The sequence below is a fragment of the Mirounga leonina genome, unplaced genomic scaffold, assembly GCF_011800145.1.
Source record: "Mirounga leonina isolate KUSES-001 unplaced genomic scaffold, KU_Mleo_1.0 Mir_101595, whole genome shotgun sequence".
NCBI classification, from domain to species: Eukaryota; Metazoa; Chordata; class Mammalia; order Carnivora; family Phocidae; genus Mirounga; species Mirounga leonina.
In genome coordinates, this window is record NW_023270158.1 from 5,841,375 (window position 1) to 5,860,400 (window position 19,026).

Here is a 19,026-nt window from a genome sequence, read left to right on the forward strand (position 1 = left end):
GCCCCCCTCCCGGCCCTACGGCGCAGGCGTGGCCGACTGAACCCCCCCTCCCCTTATCCCCCCCCCATTGTTAGAGCGGATGGTGACGCGCTTTTGGAGCGTTCGCGGTAGTTCACAGGAACACGCGGGGGGCGGGACAGTGAGCCGAGAGGAGAAGGAGTCAGGGAGGGAGTGGGCGGGGCCCAGGCGTCATAATAAAGGGCGGATTCAGGTGGCGCCCGCTGCTGGCTGACATCAGACTTCTCTGCTGCTTTGTGACAAGCCCGCGTCTCGGGGTTTGAGCTACTGCTGACTCATTAACGAATCTCACAGCTAGTTTTAACTAGGCCCTTTCGCCCACCCAACCTGGTCGGGAGCCTGAGGGGAAGGGCAAGGCTCTCCGGTCATCTCCATTACCAAGGCATAATATTTGCATGACATTTGTTATTACTTTAAAAGACTACATCTGTTGCTTACTATTACCATCAGTTAGCAGAATGTCTGGCATAGAGTAGGTGCTCAATATACACCAGAAGGGAGGGAGGGGAGAAGACATAAACTCAGGGTTAAGGCCTGAACTGTGCCCTCCCAAAATTCGTATGTTGAATTCTTAACCCCTAACATCTCAGAATGTGACTGTATTTAGAAATAGGGTCTTTAGGGGCACCTGGGTAGCTCAGTCAGTTAAGCGTCTGCCTTTGGCTCTGGTCTTGATCCCGGGGTCCTGGGATGTAGCCCTGCTTAGGGCTCCCTGCTCAGTGGGGAGTCTGTTTCTCTCTCCCCCCCCCCCACTCCTGTGCATGTGCTCTCTCTCAAATAAAAAAGTCCTTTAAGAATTAAAAAAAAAAAAGGGTCTTTAAAGAGGTAATGAAGTTGAAATGAGTTCATTATGGTGGGCCGGAATGCAATATTGACTGGTATCTTTATAAGAAGAGATTAGGACACAGGCACAGAGGGGAACACCGTGTGAACAAGAAGGTGGCTGTCTACAAGCCAAGGAGAGAATCCTCAGAAGAACCCAACACTGCAGACCTCTTGATCTGACTTCTAGCTTCTAACACTGTGAGAAAATAAATTTTTGCTGTTTAAGCCACTGTTTGTGGTATTTTGTTATAGTAATCTCTGCCAACTTACACAGCTGACTATACAGAACATATAACTTCACTTTTAAGTAAACTTATTTTATTTTTTTTTAATATTTTATTTATTTACTTGAGAGCACAAGCAGGAGGAGCGGCAGGCAGAGGGAGAGGGAGAAGCAGGCTCCCCACTGAGCAGGGAGCCCGATGCGGGGCTCGATCCCAGGACCCCGAGATCATGACCTGAGCCAAAGGCAGATGCTTAACCGACTGAGCCACCCAGGTGCCCCAGTAAACTTACTTTTAAATAAATCACTTTTCTGAAAACATTAGGGTGTCAGCATTATCTTTCCAGGGAAATGGACATACCTAAATGACAGAGAAATAAAGTACAATTGTTGAAAACAGTGGTTTTATACCAGAGACATCTGACAGTCTCTGGAGATATTTCTAGTTGTCACAACTGGCAAAGAAGGATGATGATGCTGGCACCTAGTGGACAGAGGCCAGGGATGCTGGTAAACATCCTACAGTGCACAGTACAGACTCCCCACCCCCAAACAAAGCATTATCCAGACCAAAACACTAATAGAGGTGAGTATGAGAAATCAATGACATGTATTTCTCAGAGGGAAACTGAAAGACGATGGGGGACTTAAAGTTCTGGGTTTCTCTTTCCATTTGCAATAATTTGTAATATTCACAATTGAGGATGAAGGATATCTATGAGATTTATTTAAATTTTGCTTTGAGGCCAATTGATTATGAACTTGGGCTTTGAAGTTAGAGAGAGCTGGGTTCAAATTCAGCTCTGCAGCAGCTTATTACTCTATGACTATGGACAAGTTACTTAACCTATTTAAGTCTTAGTTACCTCAACTGTAAATTGGGTATAGGAATACTACTTACCATATTGCGTGATTGTGGGAATTAAATTAATATAATGCATTCAGTGTTTAGCAGTTGTGCCTAGCACCTGACAAGTAATCAGTCAGACTCCAAGTGTCTGGAAGTTCAAATATGTAAAAACCAAAAGTCTCTGCCAATTACTCAGTATAAAACCCCAAAGGAGAAAAAAACCAGGCTTTATTTGACTATCATACGATGGTTCCCACATTTGACTGATCATCAGAATCATTTGGAAAGAGGTGAGTCATGGGGCCATCTGAGGGAAATGACTACTGGGCAGAGGACAAAGACCCAGAGCAGGAGCATGCTTAGCGTGATGTGAAATGTTGGGGTTCAGGAGCGAATGGTCAAGAAAAAATTCTTGAGATGTCTTGGTGCAAAAATTAAAGCATGGGGACAGGACCTGTGGGCAGAAAGAGCTGCACTGGGATTGTGAGGAATGTCTGATTATACACTTTCGAGTTGGGGGGTGTTAAGGATGGCATAAGTCTCTAAGGAATTTGAAAGTAAGGTTTCCAGGACCTTGAGGGGCTAGCTGTTGTTAGGAAAAGGTCATTTACCACTATCTGGTAAAATCTTAGTTATGAGACCCTTCAGAGGTATATCAGTGGGCCGTATGTTTGGAGGATGATTGCTAACATATATCTTGGTGGGGGGCGGGTAGAGAAAAAGGAAGTTTCCAAAGGGATTTTTGGAAGGATCCTAGAGGTCTGGTTAATGTCAAGCTAAGGTTGCCTTTTGCCTTTAGCAAAGTATTAACACTGAGGCAGTTGAGTTCCAGAAGGAAGGTCACTCTGCCTGTCTCAAGTATGTGTCAATGGGCTGTAAGTTTTAAGGAAGTTTAATTTTTTTTCATTTGCCTTTGTTTTCCACATCAGGCATATTCAAGAAATAGCAAGAAGGCCAATGTGGCTAGAACGCAGTAAGCCAGGGGGAGTTTGGGCAGATAAAATCAGAGAGGTAAAGGGGACCAAACCACTTGTTATAATCCTTGGTAGGTTTTGAACAGATCATTTCAGCTTCTCTATTAAGAATAGATTGTAGGGGCGCCTGGGTGGCTCAGTTGGTTAAGCGACTGCCTTCGGCTCAGGTCATGATCCCGGGTCCTAGGATCGAGTCCCACATCGGGCTCCCGGCTCAGCGGGGAGCCTGCTTCTCCCTCTGACCCTATCCCCTCTCATGCTGTTTCTCTCTCTCTCTCTCTCTCTCTCAAATAAATAAATAAATAAATAAATAAATAAATAAATAAATAAGAATAGATTGTAGGACACCTGAGTGGCTCAGTTGTTAAGCGGCTGCCTTTGGCTCAGGTCATGATTCCGGGGTCCCTGCTCCGAGGGAAGCCTGCTTCTCCCTCCCACACTCCCCCCTGCTTGTGTTCCCTCTCTCGCTGTGTCTCTATCAAATAAATTTTAAAAATCTTAAAAAAAAAAAAAAGAATAGATTGTAGAGGGGCAAGGGAGGAAACACACCATGCAAGACGCTACTGCAATTGTCCAAGCAAGAGACAGTGGTGACTTGGACTAGGATATAAGGTTTCTTTGTGACATGATGACAATGTTCTAAAATTAGATTATGATAATGGTTACACAACTCTGTAAATATACTAAAAAACAATGACTTATAGTCTTTAAATGGGTGAACCTTAAGTATGTAAATTATATCAATAAAGCTGTTAAAAAAAAAAGAACTGGGAAAATGGATGACCAAGGAAAAATGAAAGAATTGACTGACATGGTACTGAGAGCTTAGCTGAGATTAGAAAACATAAACTTGCAGTGGTAGCAATTTGCATAATTGTATGGTTTTTTTTCCAACATATCAGTTACTGCTCAGTGGATATAGTATAGAGACAAGGATGTAGAGAATTTCAGGGTGCTTCTGAGGTAGAAGTTCAGATGATTAACTATAGGGCCATAAGGTTCAGCCTGGTAGCAGAGGAGCTAAAAAATGAGGATCGCCAGGGCATTTGGATGCCTCAGTTGGTTAAGCATCCAACTCTTGATTTTGGCTTGGGTCATGATTTCAGGGTTGTGATATTAAGCCCTGTGTCGAGCCCCGCGTCGGGCATGGAACCTGCTTAAGATTCTCTCTCTCCCTCTGCAGTCACCCTCGTCTAAATATAAATAAATAAGTAAGTAAATAAATAAATAATAACATGGTCACCAGGAAAAAGAAAAAAAAAAGAATGAGGATTGGGGGTGAAAGGGTGGGGAGAAACAAAAGGGATAAAATTCAAATTCCTTAATATGACTTATTATTTCTGATGGTCTGACCCCTCTCTCTTGAACCTTATGTCATGCTTCTTATGTTTTAGATTCCATTCAGACAGAACTTTTTATTTTCTTGAGTGCCTCTAACTCTCTCTGTACATTCTATTCTACCCTTCCTTCCCCTTTTAGGTTGCAGCATAATCATTGTTTTCTTAGAAGGCCTGCCCTGCCCTGACCCTTAGGCAACTCTGCTATATATACCTATAGCATCCTGCACTTCCTTTACCTAGCTTTGCTAGTGTCAATCCATTTTTTCAATTTAGGGTGGGTTAATAAAATTTAATACCCGGATCTACAAAGCTGCAGAAGAATGACCATGGCAAAAATTGCTGCTCCACATTGGCTTGAGGAGCCAAATGTTTTTCTAGATAACCACGGTAGGCTGGTTAATGGACCCCAAAAATGTCCATGTCCTAATCCCTGGACGCTGTGAATATATTATCCTACATGGCAAAAGGAATTAGGATTGCAGATGCAATTAATGTTGCTAGTCAGTTGACCTTGAGATGGGGAGATTATCCTGGATTACCTGGGTGGGCCAATCCCATGAGTCCTTAAGAGTGGAAGAAAAGGTGGAAGAGAGGAGTCAGATCCACGTGAAGAGGACTCTACCCACCATTGCTAGTTTTGAAGATGGAGGAAGGGGGCCATGAGGCAAGGAATGCAGCTAGCCTTTCAGAAACTGGAAAAGGCAAGGAAACACTTCTCTCTTAGAGCTTTCAGAAAGCAATTCAGCCTGTCCAACACCTTGGTCTTAGCCCATTGAGACCCATATTGGACTTCTCACCTACAGAACTGTGAGACAATAAATCTGTGTTGTTTTAAGCCTCAAAGTTTGTGGTGATTTGTTACAGCAGCAGAAAACAAGTACATTAACAACCCTATGTTGCCTCTGTATAATACCAAGTAGACCTTGAAGCTCTCCATCTTAACCTGAATACCCAAATTAATCCAAGTGGATAGTCCCTAAACTATTTTAGGCTGAATTGTGTCTTCCTCCAAATTCGTATGTTGAAGCCTTTACCCCTAATACCCTGGAGTTAAAGTCTTTAAAGAGGTAAGAGAGTTAAAATGAGGCTGTTAAGGGTGAGGCCCTAATGTAATATGACTGGTATCCCTGTAAGAGGAAGAGACAGCAGGGGTGGAATGAGCACATGAAGAGGCAGCAAGAGGGTGGCCGTCTGCAAGCCAAGGAGAGAGGCCTCAGAAGAACCCAACCCTGCTAGCACCTTGATCTTGACTTCCAGACTCCAGAACTCTGATAAATTTCTGTTGTTGAAGCCACCCAGTCAGTGATATTTTGTTATGGCAGCCTGAGATGAATAAATACACCATCATAATACAAAACTACTCAAAATGTCAACGGGGAAGGAAAGGGCTAACCGTAGGCCTATAACCCATTCCCTCTCTACCAGGAATCAATGACCTCAATCAAATTCCCTTAAATGTGCCAATGATATTTACTAACTAGCAGAAAGAAAACGAAAAGTCCTTATCTCTAAAATGCTTTTAGTAAGATACATTTTGTCTATAGAGATGGCTTATTGTAAAACATGGAATTTATGGATTGATGAAGCATGGTTGGCTGGAGAATGGGGACTCATCATTTGTGTAATTAATGAGGTATAAAAAGGGGATGTTGCAGAACCAAATGACTCCCTTTGTTTAAGCAATGTCTCCTCATTGCTCAGAAGGAAACTCGTCCTTTAATTCTGAGTCCAAAATGTACCATAATGAGGAAGAGCAACGGTATTTTGGAGTTAAGTCTGATAATTTTGGACGTCTCCAAGAAAAGATTATTTCACCTATGCCTGGTGATCACTCTGTATCCTTTGAATCATTAATCACGTTTGGTATTGGGTTAAGATCAATGACTCATGTGAGTCTGATGTGACACTCTTTGGGCTAACCAAGACTTTGCATACAAAAATTATCTTGCACTTCTTAACTCAGAAATGTTCCCATTTTAAGTTCTATCAACCCAGTTTGATAAATTTATAATTTGGATAGAATTTGACATTATGAAGGATTATCATATAATTGAAATAACCTGATAAATGACATACATGCATTTATTTGAAATTTTATTATATAAATTTTCTTTTTTTTTAAAGATTACAAAACCTGTTCTGTGACAGGAATACAAGCAATATTGTTCCAGGATTATTCATGGATACATCTGAAAGAGCTTAGATTACACATTAATAGTATGATTTGAAAACTTCCCAGATTAAACTCTTAAGTAAAACAATTTAAAGTATTCAGTGATAATTAATCCTTTACAAGCATTTCATAATTATGGCAGCAGTGCCAAGCATCTGATGCAATTTAACCACCAATAAAAGGTACAATACATAGGAACTCATGATATGGTACCTTGGGCTTCTGGCATGCCTTACTAGAGAGAAACTAGTATAAAGTAAGATCATGTATAATAGTAGAAAAATATTTGTGATTTTTTTTCTTTTTTAAAAACTGTTTAAGTAGTTGCCCACCCCATTCCCACCCAAGGCCAAAAATGCAAAATAATTACATCCCTTAGGTGTACACCTTCCCTTTTGCTTAGGGTAAGAGTTAAGATAAACCTAATACATGTACACAATTTTAAGAATTAAAAACTCATCACCCATAATTATTAAGGATGCTAAGGAATGGCAATTAAAAAAAAAAAAAGCTTTAGATGATAAACTACACTTAGAGAAACACAAACCAAAACCTTTATCCTTATACCCTTGCTTTGTATTTAAAAGTTCTACTTTACACACTTGTTTGAAAAACTCAGTATACAGTTCATTCAGTACTATAGTGATACTAGGAGTAAAGATTTTCACTTCAATTATTGAACTAATCTACTTAGAGAGACTATTACAGAGACTCTCCTCTCACATACGTTTACACATATTGTACTCAAATGGTATGTGCTCTAAAAGAGGTTTTCTTGAGGTTTGCATCTCTGAACCTAGTCTCTAAATTTTCCTTTCCACTAATCTCTATTCAATGTCATATACTTTGCTAGTTGCTCTGGGAGAAGTCATGGACATTTAAACAGCTTATCATGCACTTCAAGGTTATATGGCAAAATAATGAGGAAAGTGCCGTAAGAGGTAGGAAGTAGACTCTCATCCCAACCCTTGGTATGCCCTGTTATGAACAGTTAAAAGACTAGAATCAAAGTGGTAAATGTGAGACTGATAGTAATACAAGGCTTAAGAAAATTAAGTCGACTTAATTACTAGAATTCTTTGAGAACACTCAGTCACATTGGAACCAGTTACAAGTCACTTGACCACACAAAATACAGCAGTGTCAGAAGTACATAAAGCACACTGTAGATACAAATTCTTCTTGGCCATCCATATTTAGGTATTATCATTCTGTAGATTCTTCACTAGAAAAAGTGGTTAAGCGTAGCTCTGCAGAATACCACAGTCCCAAGAAAGCAAATTTCATTCCTTCATTAATTGGTCTCCACCAATGGTCACTTGGGGAAACCAGCAAAATATAAGCAATCTGGAGGTGAAAAGAGGACTATTTTCACTGAAATATAAATACTGAGTTAAGTCAACTTATCTGTGAATTAAATAAAACTCAATGTATACATCTAGTGTGAGTCACATGGAGCTGGACCTTTCAGAGGGACAGAACTCTAGGACTAGATCGGAACCTTTTGGTTTAAGCACCAAGGGTCAACCATGGAACCCATCGTATTTCTTAAACACAGAAAACAGACCTTTTCTAACTCTTTACATTCCTGAGATACCTGTCCTAATGCCTTCACAAATCTCATAAATGCTTGATACCACTATGAGAATTTTCTCTATAAAATATGGTAAAGCAAGCTGAAAAATTTTCCATCATTTATAAAGGCCAGGAAGTAGAGAATATCAAAGCCCTGTTGAGATATGTATTGCTGACTTCCATGGTGATTAAGTACATCTATACCAAGGCTCCCAAATCTTAAATGTTTCTCTGCTCTCATCCCAGGCTGGACCTGCCCCAGTTCCTTTCCAACCCAATCCATTCTGCTTACTCACGAAGCCCTTGCACCCCCCTCCCCCTTCAAATCTTTCCTGGGCTGAGGGTGCAGGGAACAGCAAACAGGCCAGCCCCACCTCTCATAATGTCCCCTGGCCCCAAAAGCAACTACTTCTTAAAATTAGGTGGGAAATGGTTGATCCAAACCCATACTTTGCAGCCTACCACATGTGAAATGTGAATCTCTACTGCATACACACACCCCCTCCAGACACTCACTAAGTGACTTTTCCCCACACATTAGCCTGGCAGCATCTTGATTCTGTGCCTTGTCAAAATCATTACATTTTTGCATTTTTGGGGTTGCTTGTGAATAAATGAATCCGTATTAAATCTGTTAAAGGTCTACCGTACTTAGAAAAAAAGACATCTCTATAAATTAGAAGCTGAAATGACTTACATAAAAAATTAAAAGGACAAAAACTTACCTTAACATCATCACTTGAAAGGGAAGATACAAAACACGTGGTAGTGTAATCCATATTTTTCAGCATGTGCTTGGAAAAGTTAAATGCAATCTACCATTCTAGATATTATTTTGGATTATAGGATAAGAGGAGGTTTGTAAAAGTGGCCTGATGGTTTAGTTCTTTCTTTCCCATTGAAATAATCTTTAAGACTGAACTAAAACCTTCTGGGAGAAGCCCTGGTAACTAGGGGAACTAAATGGTGAAGGGCCCAGTGGAGCTGGACTCAGTAATTAATGGAAAGGTAAACCCAGGGCAAGCATTACACAATTGTTGGCCAAGTTTGTCTGCCATAAGTCAAAGGCAATAGGAACACCAGGACCACAGATGAAATAAATTAAGCTCACGAACTGCATTTTAGGCAACAAAAGCCTTCAGTTTTGTGAACATACGACTTGCTTTTCTCCAATAAAATTGGCAGCTGGAGTAGGCAAAGAAGGCAGTATCTTTGAAAGCAATAAACTTGCCATTCATCTACCAGTAGAGTATTGTCCTAAGAAATATGTATTTTTTTTTTTGAACAACTCTGCTCCTGGTTGGGTATTAATATGAAGGGAAGGCAGCATGGTGTTATGAGGGAAAAAAACTGAATGGGAAGTTAAGGATTCTAGTCTTTGCTTTGGGTCTTAGGTACTTTACATGCAATATGAGAGTTATTTAGATAATTTATTATCTAAATTAGATAAGTTATTTAGATAATAAATTATATAGATAATTTATAAGGATTTACACATTTACTTCTGGTTCTAAGACTCTGATGGACAAAACACCTAAGCAATTATGGAATAGCATCAGTGTCCAAAATTTGACCTTTTTTTTTTTTTTGCTCAGAGTTACATTAACATTTTAAAAGTGACAAGAATTTGGGATGGTCATGGTTTGAAACACTGAACAGAGGAGAGAGAGAAAGAAAGAAAAAATGTTTTCTTTACAGGCAATGGGAAGCAGTTTTTGATAGTTAGCATTCATATACTCAAGAATTTTAATAAAACTTTCTCCATCTAGATCTCCTGCATCCTTCTTCCTATACATTTTTTTATTTAGAAGATAAACTTACATTTGATTTCTATGCAATAATCATTTTGTGTCACTTAAGCAAAGTGAATGTTATAGATTTTCCCTTTCTCTTTAGTTGCATAGAGGAGAAATTAAGGAATAATAAGTGGCTTCTAAGACATTTAACTAAAGTACGCTTTCTTGGCTTTGTACTCTCAAAGAAAGATTTAAAGCTTCGGGCAGGTAAAAAGACTTCTGATATAAATGGCTCAGTACATGGCTAAGAGATCTGTTGGGCACATTGTTGATGAGGTTAAGTTAAATCACTTTTTCCTTGTTCATGTTTTTCATATTACATATCAATGTCTACTAGGTAGCTCGACTAAAATGCAGGTAATAATGGATACAAAAGTTTCTTTAATCAAATAGAATTGTGGAAACTACCCAAATTAGATGTAGGTAATGAATACTGTAATCTAAGCAGACCCAGTGACCACTATGAAAGCTGATCATTTCTGAAGTTAAAGGAAGCATTATACGGCTATAAATTATCAGAAGGAATTCAGAAAACACTCAATGGTGAACATTCACTTAGGCTACTTGAGCTATGATTTCAGGTGAGAACAGATACTGTTTGATCAAGAATGTTTTATTCCCTCGAATAAGAAAGTTTAAATCCAATTTCATAGAGAGGCTGGTGGCCTTTATTACATTCAAATTAGTGTTTAATATAGAGCATTGTAATGGGATAGAACTCATTATGATTTACCTTTTTTCCAAAAAAGCATACTTTTCTTGCAGGTATACAAGAACAGGTATCCTGTTATTCATACGCTAAATTCTGCAATTTGATCTATTTAAACATGAAAGATCTAATGGGACTTGAATGACCTGTTGTTAAATTTTCCTTCGCCAATATCTTCACCATAACTCTTAAAGGCCTTTGATGTATATTGGCAAAATCCCCAATTATATGCCAAATACTAAGTATGGATACTATTCAAGATCAAAAGTGCAAGAACTACTTCCTTAATTAAGGAAAAAAGAACCGTAAGGAGTTGCAACGTATACGGACTAACTTCATAGGTGTACTCTTGATGTCATGCCACACACACGTGATAACTTTCTCTACCATAACAGCTCTCTAAGTTAGTCTGACAAAGCACCTGACTTTAAGAAACAAACAAATGAACGAACCAGTGAAACAGACATGGGGAAAGATATATACATTTTGGAAGTATTACATTCAACAGCTGTTCCACAATCTGGCCATTTTTAGGGCTGTCCAACAATACTGTTAATCCAGGTGAACTATTTAACCCGATTTAATAGTCAATTGGTTAATAATAATAGATTCCAAGTTAAACAAAGCATGTATACATTAAAGAAAGCAGTACAGAAATGTACTGTATATGAACTGTTTACAAAAACATACAAAATGTTGGATGGCACAAGGGATACAGTGCTAATAGAAACGGATTGTTTAAGCTAAGTGCTTAACATAAACTGTCCATCCCTATAACTAACAAAGAATATTTCAGGGACATGAAATATTTCCTATAAAAATAATGCTATATGGTGTAGAGTACTTTATTCAGTGTATTTTTAGGTGGTATTCATATGTTCATTATTCTTGTTGATTCAGTGAATATGTCTTCATCACGTTTCCATTTTCATTTCACCCGAAGCTCCAGGAAAATCTAACTTGCTAACAATCATTTAAAGCGAGAAGAGACGGAAGCAGGAGCAGCAGCAGGAGCAGCAGCATTATGGGTACCAGCTGGGACAGTGTGTGCTTGCAGGTGTCTCTCAGGTATGCGCTACCTGTCGCCAGAACTTGTGCTATCAGCTTACACCATGGTACCAAAGAGCTCACTGAGGTCACTTCACAGGGCTGTGGAGGTGATTTTTTTAATACCTCTCCGCTGAGCAAGAGTAGAGCGGCCTACTGGTTCCAAAACTGGCGACTGATTACGGTTTAAAGCAGAATATGTAGCTGCCATAGCACCCTGAAAACAGGAAAGAGAGGTCACAACACAAACGACAATGGCTAGTCACAAGTACACAGAATATGAAATGCCGACTTTGTCCCCCCCTAGATAATTTCTTCATATGGAAATGTATATACATTTAACTGGGCTTATAATGAAAATAACCGTACTGGTCAAACGCTCTGATTTAACTAAAATTAAAGAGGCAAACGTGGGAGGCTGAACTTGGAGATGAGAAAGGACAGGGATGGGCTTATAACAAGCAGGCCTCACTTTACTCAGGACTATTCAACTTTTTGTTTCTTTGCAATACTTTAACACGAGAGGTGGCAAAGCATGCTCTTTTGGAACCTGTTTTGCCACTGCTGACAACCTCAGAGTTTGCTCTGGGTTTTGCGTAAGAAAGCAAAGTATACACAACAGTTAGGAAATCCATAGGCCTACGTGACTGATAAATGCAGAAGTCATTCTTAAACTAGTTTTATTATATTTTGGTGTGCTTTGACTTTTTCTTTTCTAAACCGCTCATTGTAAGAGAATCTCACTTGAGGAAATGGATGCCGGCTGAGCGAAAGGGAAAAAGGTGCTGCGGGCATGGAGAGGGAGGCTCACAGTGTTCTGGAGGACATGCAGAAAACAGTGCCTGAATGGGGCAGCTCACCTTGACTAGATGGGGTGCGTCCTGTCTGTTTAGTTGGTATTGTGGCAGTTGGTCCCAGTGGACGATCCAAGGATGTCTGAGCACAAGGGCGGCAGTCAGTCTCTGATGAGGATCCACATGAAGCATCTTTGACACCAGGTCCTGTAAAGGGAAGAAGAAGAAGAATAAAACAAGCTTAAACTTTTGTTTGTTTTTCTATAGCACTTGATACTGGTCAGCATTCTTCCTTAGCTTTTATGACACTATTTTTTCCTGGTACCAAACCTTGAGGTTCAAAGCAATTTGGTCAACATGACAATTTTTCTTGTTTTTTTTAAAGATTTATTTTAGAGAGAGTGAGCGAGAGAGACAGAGAGAGAGAACTGCAAGTGAGCATGAGCAGGGGGAGAGGCAGCGAAAGAGAGAGAGAGAGAGGGAGAGAATCTCAAGTATACTCCCCGACATGGGGCTCAATCCCACGACTCTGAGATCATGACCTGAGGTGAAATGAAGAGTCATACGCTTAACTGACTGAGCCACCTCGGTGCCCCCAACATGGCAATTTCTTTGCGGGGAAAAAAAAAAGGCAAAAACCTAAGTCTCTGTTTTCTCCTCCCTGAGTAACAGTAATTTTGGTGCATTACAAAGAGTAAATTTACCACATTTATGTATCTTTAAGTACTTTGGCTCCTTTTTCACTGAGATATTCTGGTTTTTCTACACTTTTGTAGGTTTATTTCTAAGTAATTTTTTGTGCTGCTGGTAATAATGAAAAGCAGAACATAACTGTCCCAATAATAGGAATTTAATTGGAGAGCTCCAAATGCCCCCTCCAAAAGATTAGAGTTCTTTTTTTTTTTAAAGTAGGCTCCATGTCCAACGTGGGGCTTGAACTCACAACCCCAAGATCAAGAGTCACATGCTCCACCGACTGAGCCAGCCAGGTGCCCCAGATTTTTATTTTTCCACTTCATGGGCATCACACAGGCATTATTAAAAAAAAAAATCAGAAATACAGAGAAGCAAAAAGAACATGAAGAACGCCCAGAATCCCACTCTTCCAAAGAAAATGCTTTCTATCTATCCAAATGCTTTCCTATGCATGTGATCCATATAATTGCTAGATAGTTTTATACTCTCTAAAATAACAACAGTTGTGGGGCGCCTGGGTGGCTCAGTTGGTTAAGCGACTGCCTTCGGCTCAGGTCATGATCCTGGAGTCCCGGGATCGAGTCCCACGTCGGGCTCCCTGCTCAGCAGAGAGTCTGCCTCTCTCTCTGACCCTCCCCCCTCTCATGCTCTCTATCTCATTCTCTCTCTCATATAAATAAATAAAATCTTTAAAAAAAAACAACAACAACAGTTGTGACTTATAAAAGCCATCTACAACTTGTTTAATTTTTCATTCAAAATATAGCTATTGAGTATCTATTAAAGGCCAGGTATTCTGCTAGGCATTGGGTATTTAGCAGTGAACAAGATAGAAATGAACTCTGACCTCATGAAGCTTTCAGCCCAGTGAGGGAGAAACAAAGAATCAATTACAAAGCAAACAATAAGTTCTTTGATGGGATGAATAAAGAGGTATAGCTAGAGGAACACAAAGAGACAGTGACCTGAACAGGATGGGGTGGCTTAGAAGCGACTTCTTTAGAGGAATGTTAGATCTGAAGGATGAGCAGTAGATGGATTAGAGAAGGGGAGGAGGAAACAGAGCAATTCAGGGAGATAGAGCAGAGTGTGTTTAGAGGAAAGCCTTCAGGGACGAGAACATGCCACAATTAAGGAACTAAAAGGAGTGCAGTGAGGCTGTAACAAAAAATGCCAAGTAGAACATGGCAGCAGATAAGTGGGAAAGGCGAGAAGGGACCAGACCATGAAGGCCCTGGTAAGCTACATTAGCAAATCTGGACTTTGTCTGCAGGTAAGAAATTATTCAAAGCAAAGGAGTGATACAGTCAGGTTTGTACTTTAGAGAGCTTACGCTCACTAAGTGTGGAGGAAAATGGATCGGAGGGTGCAAGCCTGAAGACTCCAATTTGAGACTCGTGAGAGATGATGGCTTCAGGGAAGTATAAGAGACGGAGAAATATGGATGGTATTGAGGTACTTAAGAGAAAGAACCAACAGAACCTGGTCGCTGACTGGTACTGGGAATTGAGGAGATGTTATTCCAAGTATTCCTCTGCTGTTATTTACAGTTTCTTATTTTTAGTTATCATTAACAACTAAGAACAGGAACAAGCTACGGAACAGAATTAGAAATAAAAAGTGAAACAATCAGGAACTCCCCTTCCAAATTCTTAAAGTGGGAAAATGTGCTTCCAGGATATAAAAGGTTGCAAAACTGCCCAGGGGCATAACAAAACGCTATTCCTTCCATAGGTCTCATCACTCTGCTCAGATAAGCTCATTCGTGCTCATGGCTTTAGCTACTACAGATGATGACAACTCCTAACTCCACTGTCCACCCAAGACTTCTCTCCTAAGATCTGCATCCATATAGCCAGTTGCCTAATGGACATACATCTCTTAATTATATATCACAGTCGCATTTCAAATTCTTCATGTCCAAATCTGTAATCATCACTCCTTTCAAAACCATTTCTTTTGTATTCCACATCTTGGTGAAGGACACCACTACCGACTTATTTGCCTGAGATGGAAATGTGGACTACACGCTTACTATCTGCTTCTCCCTTGCTTCTTTTTTCCTTAAAGATTTCTTTATTTATTTTGAGAGAGAGAGAGAGAGAGAGCGAGTGAGATAATCTCAAGCAGACTCCGTGCTCAGCACGGAGCCCAATGTGGGCCCTGAGATCATGACCTGAGCCGAAACCAAGAGTCAGGCGCTTAACCAACTATGCCACTCAGGTGCCATTCCTTTGCTTCTTATGTCCATTTAACTACTGAGTCTATTTTGCCCCCTAAATTTCTCTTTCATTTGCCTCAAATCCTGCTACAACTGCTCTAGTTTAGGTCTTCATCATTTGTGACCTGAAATATTGTAAAACCTTACAAATAAAACTACCCTTAATATTAGGTCAGTGAGGACTGAATGAAATAATATAGGTATATGTGTTAGCACAGTCCTTGGCACATAAGTGCCCAGTGAATTGTAGCGATGGTACTGTTCTTCTCAAAGCCACATATGACACATATGGCCCATATGACTGATGACATTCACATGTGCCACTTGCTCTTGAGGCAACACATCAGACTGATAGAACTCTCCCTCCCAATTTTGTGGGTATTCACTGTACCATATAATGCTTGTAATCTCAAGTCTTAACTCGACAAATTAGCAAAAGTTATCAGTAATAACGTGATATTTATAAGAAAGGCTGTGAGTTAGATCCAATTTTTTTGTGCTCTATTTTCATCTCATCCTCAGCTATCTTTCTCTTTCATTCAAAAAAGCATACTGGAATGCAAGTCAATGAGAACCAAATTATCAAAATTAAAGCAAGTTAAGGTTATCTCTATAATTTATTTAAAAAAGAGGCAATGGGTAAGCTCCGATACTTTACATGGTGACATTACTTAATAAGTCTCACAACTGATCATGACAATTTCTGGCAGACTCCAGAGATAAGAATTACTGCTCTACAGAACAAACTTGAAAAAGGAAAATCTGATCACTATAATGCTTAATATTTTTCAACAGTTCTCCAATACCTAGAATAAACCTGAAATCCTGAGTATAATCTACAAAGCCTTTTATAATTTGGGTTCATCAGCTACCTTCTCATGTGTACCCTGTACTAGTCACAACAAACTGTGCACAGCAACCTGGAGGCATTCTGCCATTTTCAGGCTGTCCTGACCACAAAGAGCATGTGCTGCTCCCTCAGCCTGGGATGGAATACATCCTTCTGCTCCCTAAAGCTGCCAGGAAAATCCCTTCACTGCTTCTGGAAAGCTTTCCTGGAAATCTTTCTGACCGAGCACCATCTGTGAACTTCTTTAACACAGAAAATGTACCACTGTAACAGCACACGTGACACTCTACTGTATACTTCTGGCCATCTCCCAACTAGACTATGAGCTTCCTGAGATCAGGAATTCTATCTCAGTCACATCTTTGATCCCTAGACCCTCACATATTAAGCATGTTGTAGGTGCTTAATACATGGATTAAAAAGAAATCCCAGAAAAAATCAATCATCTGGTTTAAGAAATATTGTTAAAAAAAGGGGAAAGGCTAACATTTCATTTTAAATCAGTTACAAAGCCAAATATCATCTATGCAGACATTAAATTAGTTAACAGAGGCTTCATGTCTATGCCAAAAGTATCAACCTACATTTTTGACATACCCTATTTACTTATGCAATCATCTCAACTTGGGCTTCCATCTCTAAGAGAAATCAGCAAGCACTTTTACCAGTATATATCTTCTTTATCTCCTCTACGTTTTGCCTTATTCAGAAGTGGAAAACTTTGCTTTTCTTTTTCGAATTTTTAAGATTTTCCCTCTTGTTTTTACAAGAGCATTTTCTATGAATAAAGTAAAACTAGAACAGAGTTGGAAATCAAGTCTGCCAAAGGATTGCAGATCTTCCAGTGAGAAAGGCTTTTCAAATGGATTTCAAGCAGACACTATAAAACTATACTACCATTTACTGTGAAAAAGATAAGGCCCTTTTCTACATAATATGGACCAAAAATAGAACATGGTGCAGTTATTCTAGGGAATAAGGGCTTTGGAACCAACTGCTTAGTTTGAAGCACCCACATGCTCCCTGTATGTAACCATGGACAAATTCACACAAAAATTCTGCCCTTGGTTTCCTTCTGTGAAATGGGGATACTACCACCTATTTTACAGGGTTTGGAAGAGGATTAAATCTTTTTTTAAAATTTTTAAAAATTTATTATTTATTTGACAGAGAGAGAGACAGCGAGGGAGGGAACACAAGCAGGGGGAGTGGGAGAGGGAGAAGCAGGCTTCCCACTGAGCAGGGAGCCCGTCGCGGGGCTCGATCCCAGGACCCCGGGATCATGACCTGAGCTGAAGGCAGACGCTTAACAACTAAGCCACCCAGGCATCCCTGGAAGAGGATTAGATGGGATGATTTAGGTGAGGTCCAGTGTGAGGCACAGAACACACAAATCATGAAGATTACCGCCATTATTATTATTATGGTTAACAGATTTATATATTTTTTCTCCCAAATTTTTATTTAAATTCTAGTTAGTTAACATATAGTGTAATATTGGTTTCAGGAGCAGAATTTAGTGGTTCATCACTTACATATAACATCCAATGCTCCTCACAACAAATGCCATCCTTAACACCCATCACCCATCTAGCCCATCCCCTGCCCATCCCTCCATCAACCCTGAGTTTGTTCTCTCTCGTTAAGAGTCTCTTATACCACCATTATTATTCATCATGTTTGTGAGTAAGTAGTTTTAGATGTATAGGTAATAAAGCCAAACCAATACCTTCTGGGAAACAAAATAATTGGTCCATTTTTGAGTTCAAGTTATTTGGTAACATCACTTCAAAGTAATACTTCATAAACAAAAGTTTGTAACTATTATTTTTTTCTCACCAGGGATTATGAAAAATTATTTTCTCAAAAGCTTATAATAGGGGGCGCCTGGGTGGCTCAGTTGGTTAAGCGACTGCCTTCGGCTCAGGTCATGATCCTGGAGTCCCAGGATCGAGTCCCGCATCGGGCTCCCTGCTCGGCAGGGAGTCTGCTTCTCCCTCTGACCCTCCTCCCTCTCATGCTCTCTCTCTCTCATTCTCTCTCTCAAATAAATAAATAAATAAATCTTTAAAAAAAAAAAAAAAAGCTTATAATAGGAAGCCATACTTACCTTTGCTGTGTCTGAAACAGAATTCCAGTAACCACCACTGAGTGAGAATTTTCCGCTGCCTATCCGTGCCAATATTTCCTCTGGTGTATCATCAGGGCCATTTGCAAATGGAGTGTAACTAATTTATAATGAAATTAAAATGTTAATGAATAAAATTTCTTTTTTGGTTGGTAATCTTCCCATTTATTTGCAGTGTTCAAGAGTACTCCGGGTAATTAAATTAATGTAATACTTTACTGAAATCTCCTAAAGTAAAAAATATCAACATCATGAAGCTCCATTAAGCACCAGGTCAAGGTATAAGCTATGAAATATTAATTAGACTTAATATATACTATAAATATTTTAAGATATGACACATAAGAATAGAATATTTAAAAACAGTGTATGTTTACAACATAAGAGTACAAAAGAGATATGGAAAAAATCAAGTTAAGACCTTAAAACATTAACAAATGGTACATTAAAGAAAATCAGTAATGATACAGTTATAAATGTGGTGCATATATATATATACACACAGAGAGATACACACACAGGACTACATTATTAGATAACATGAGAAAACATGAAAAGAAAGACATTACAACACAGAGATTAAAAAAAAATAGAAAAAAAATATTGATGGATAAATGCTTACAACATATGGTCCACTCACCCAGTAAGCATTGTATAGAGGAGGACACCAAGACTCCATATATCACAAGCAGCATCATAGCCTTGTCGTTTTAAAACCTAGAAAAAGTAAAAATTAGTATTAACATACTACTGTTTAGAGATTTGAATAGGCTGTGAAATGCACTATCTTCTAAATCAATGTATTTA

At 39.3% G+C, this 19,026-nt stretch overlaps 1 protein-coding gene across 6 annotated transcripts in view; it reads right to left on the reverse strand.

Moving 5' to 3' along the window:
• Nucleotides 1-9,553: 9,553 nt before the first annotated feature.
• Nucleotides 9,554-19,026, reverse strand: part of RPS6KA3 (ribosomal protein S6 kinase A3) — a 113,126-nt gene continuing 103,653 nt past the window's right edge. For all 6 annotated transcript variants that reach the window (XM_035000562.1, XM_035000558.1, XM_035000570.1 and 3 more), the window contains 4 exons: nucleotides 18,860-18,936; nucleotides 18,202-18,319; nucleotides 12,391-12,531; nucleotides 9,554-11,747 (listed from right to left, as the gene is read on the reverse strand). In XM_035000562.1, coding sequence (XP_034856453.1) covers nucleotides 11,625-11,747; nucleotides 12,391-12,531; nucleotides 18,202-18,319; nucleotides 18,860-18,936 — 459 coding nt within the window. In that variant the 3' untranslated portion in view covers nucleotides 9,554-11,624. The remainder of the gene's footprint in view (nucleotides 11,748-12,390; nucleotides 12,532-18,201; nucleotides 18,320-18,859; nucleotides 18,937-19,026) is intronic.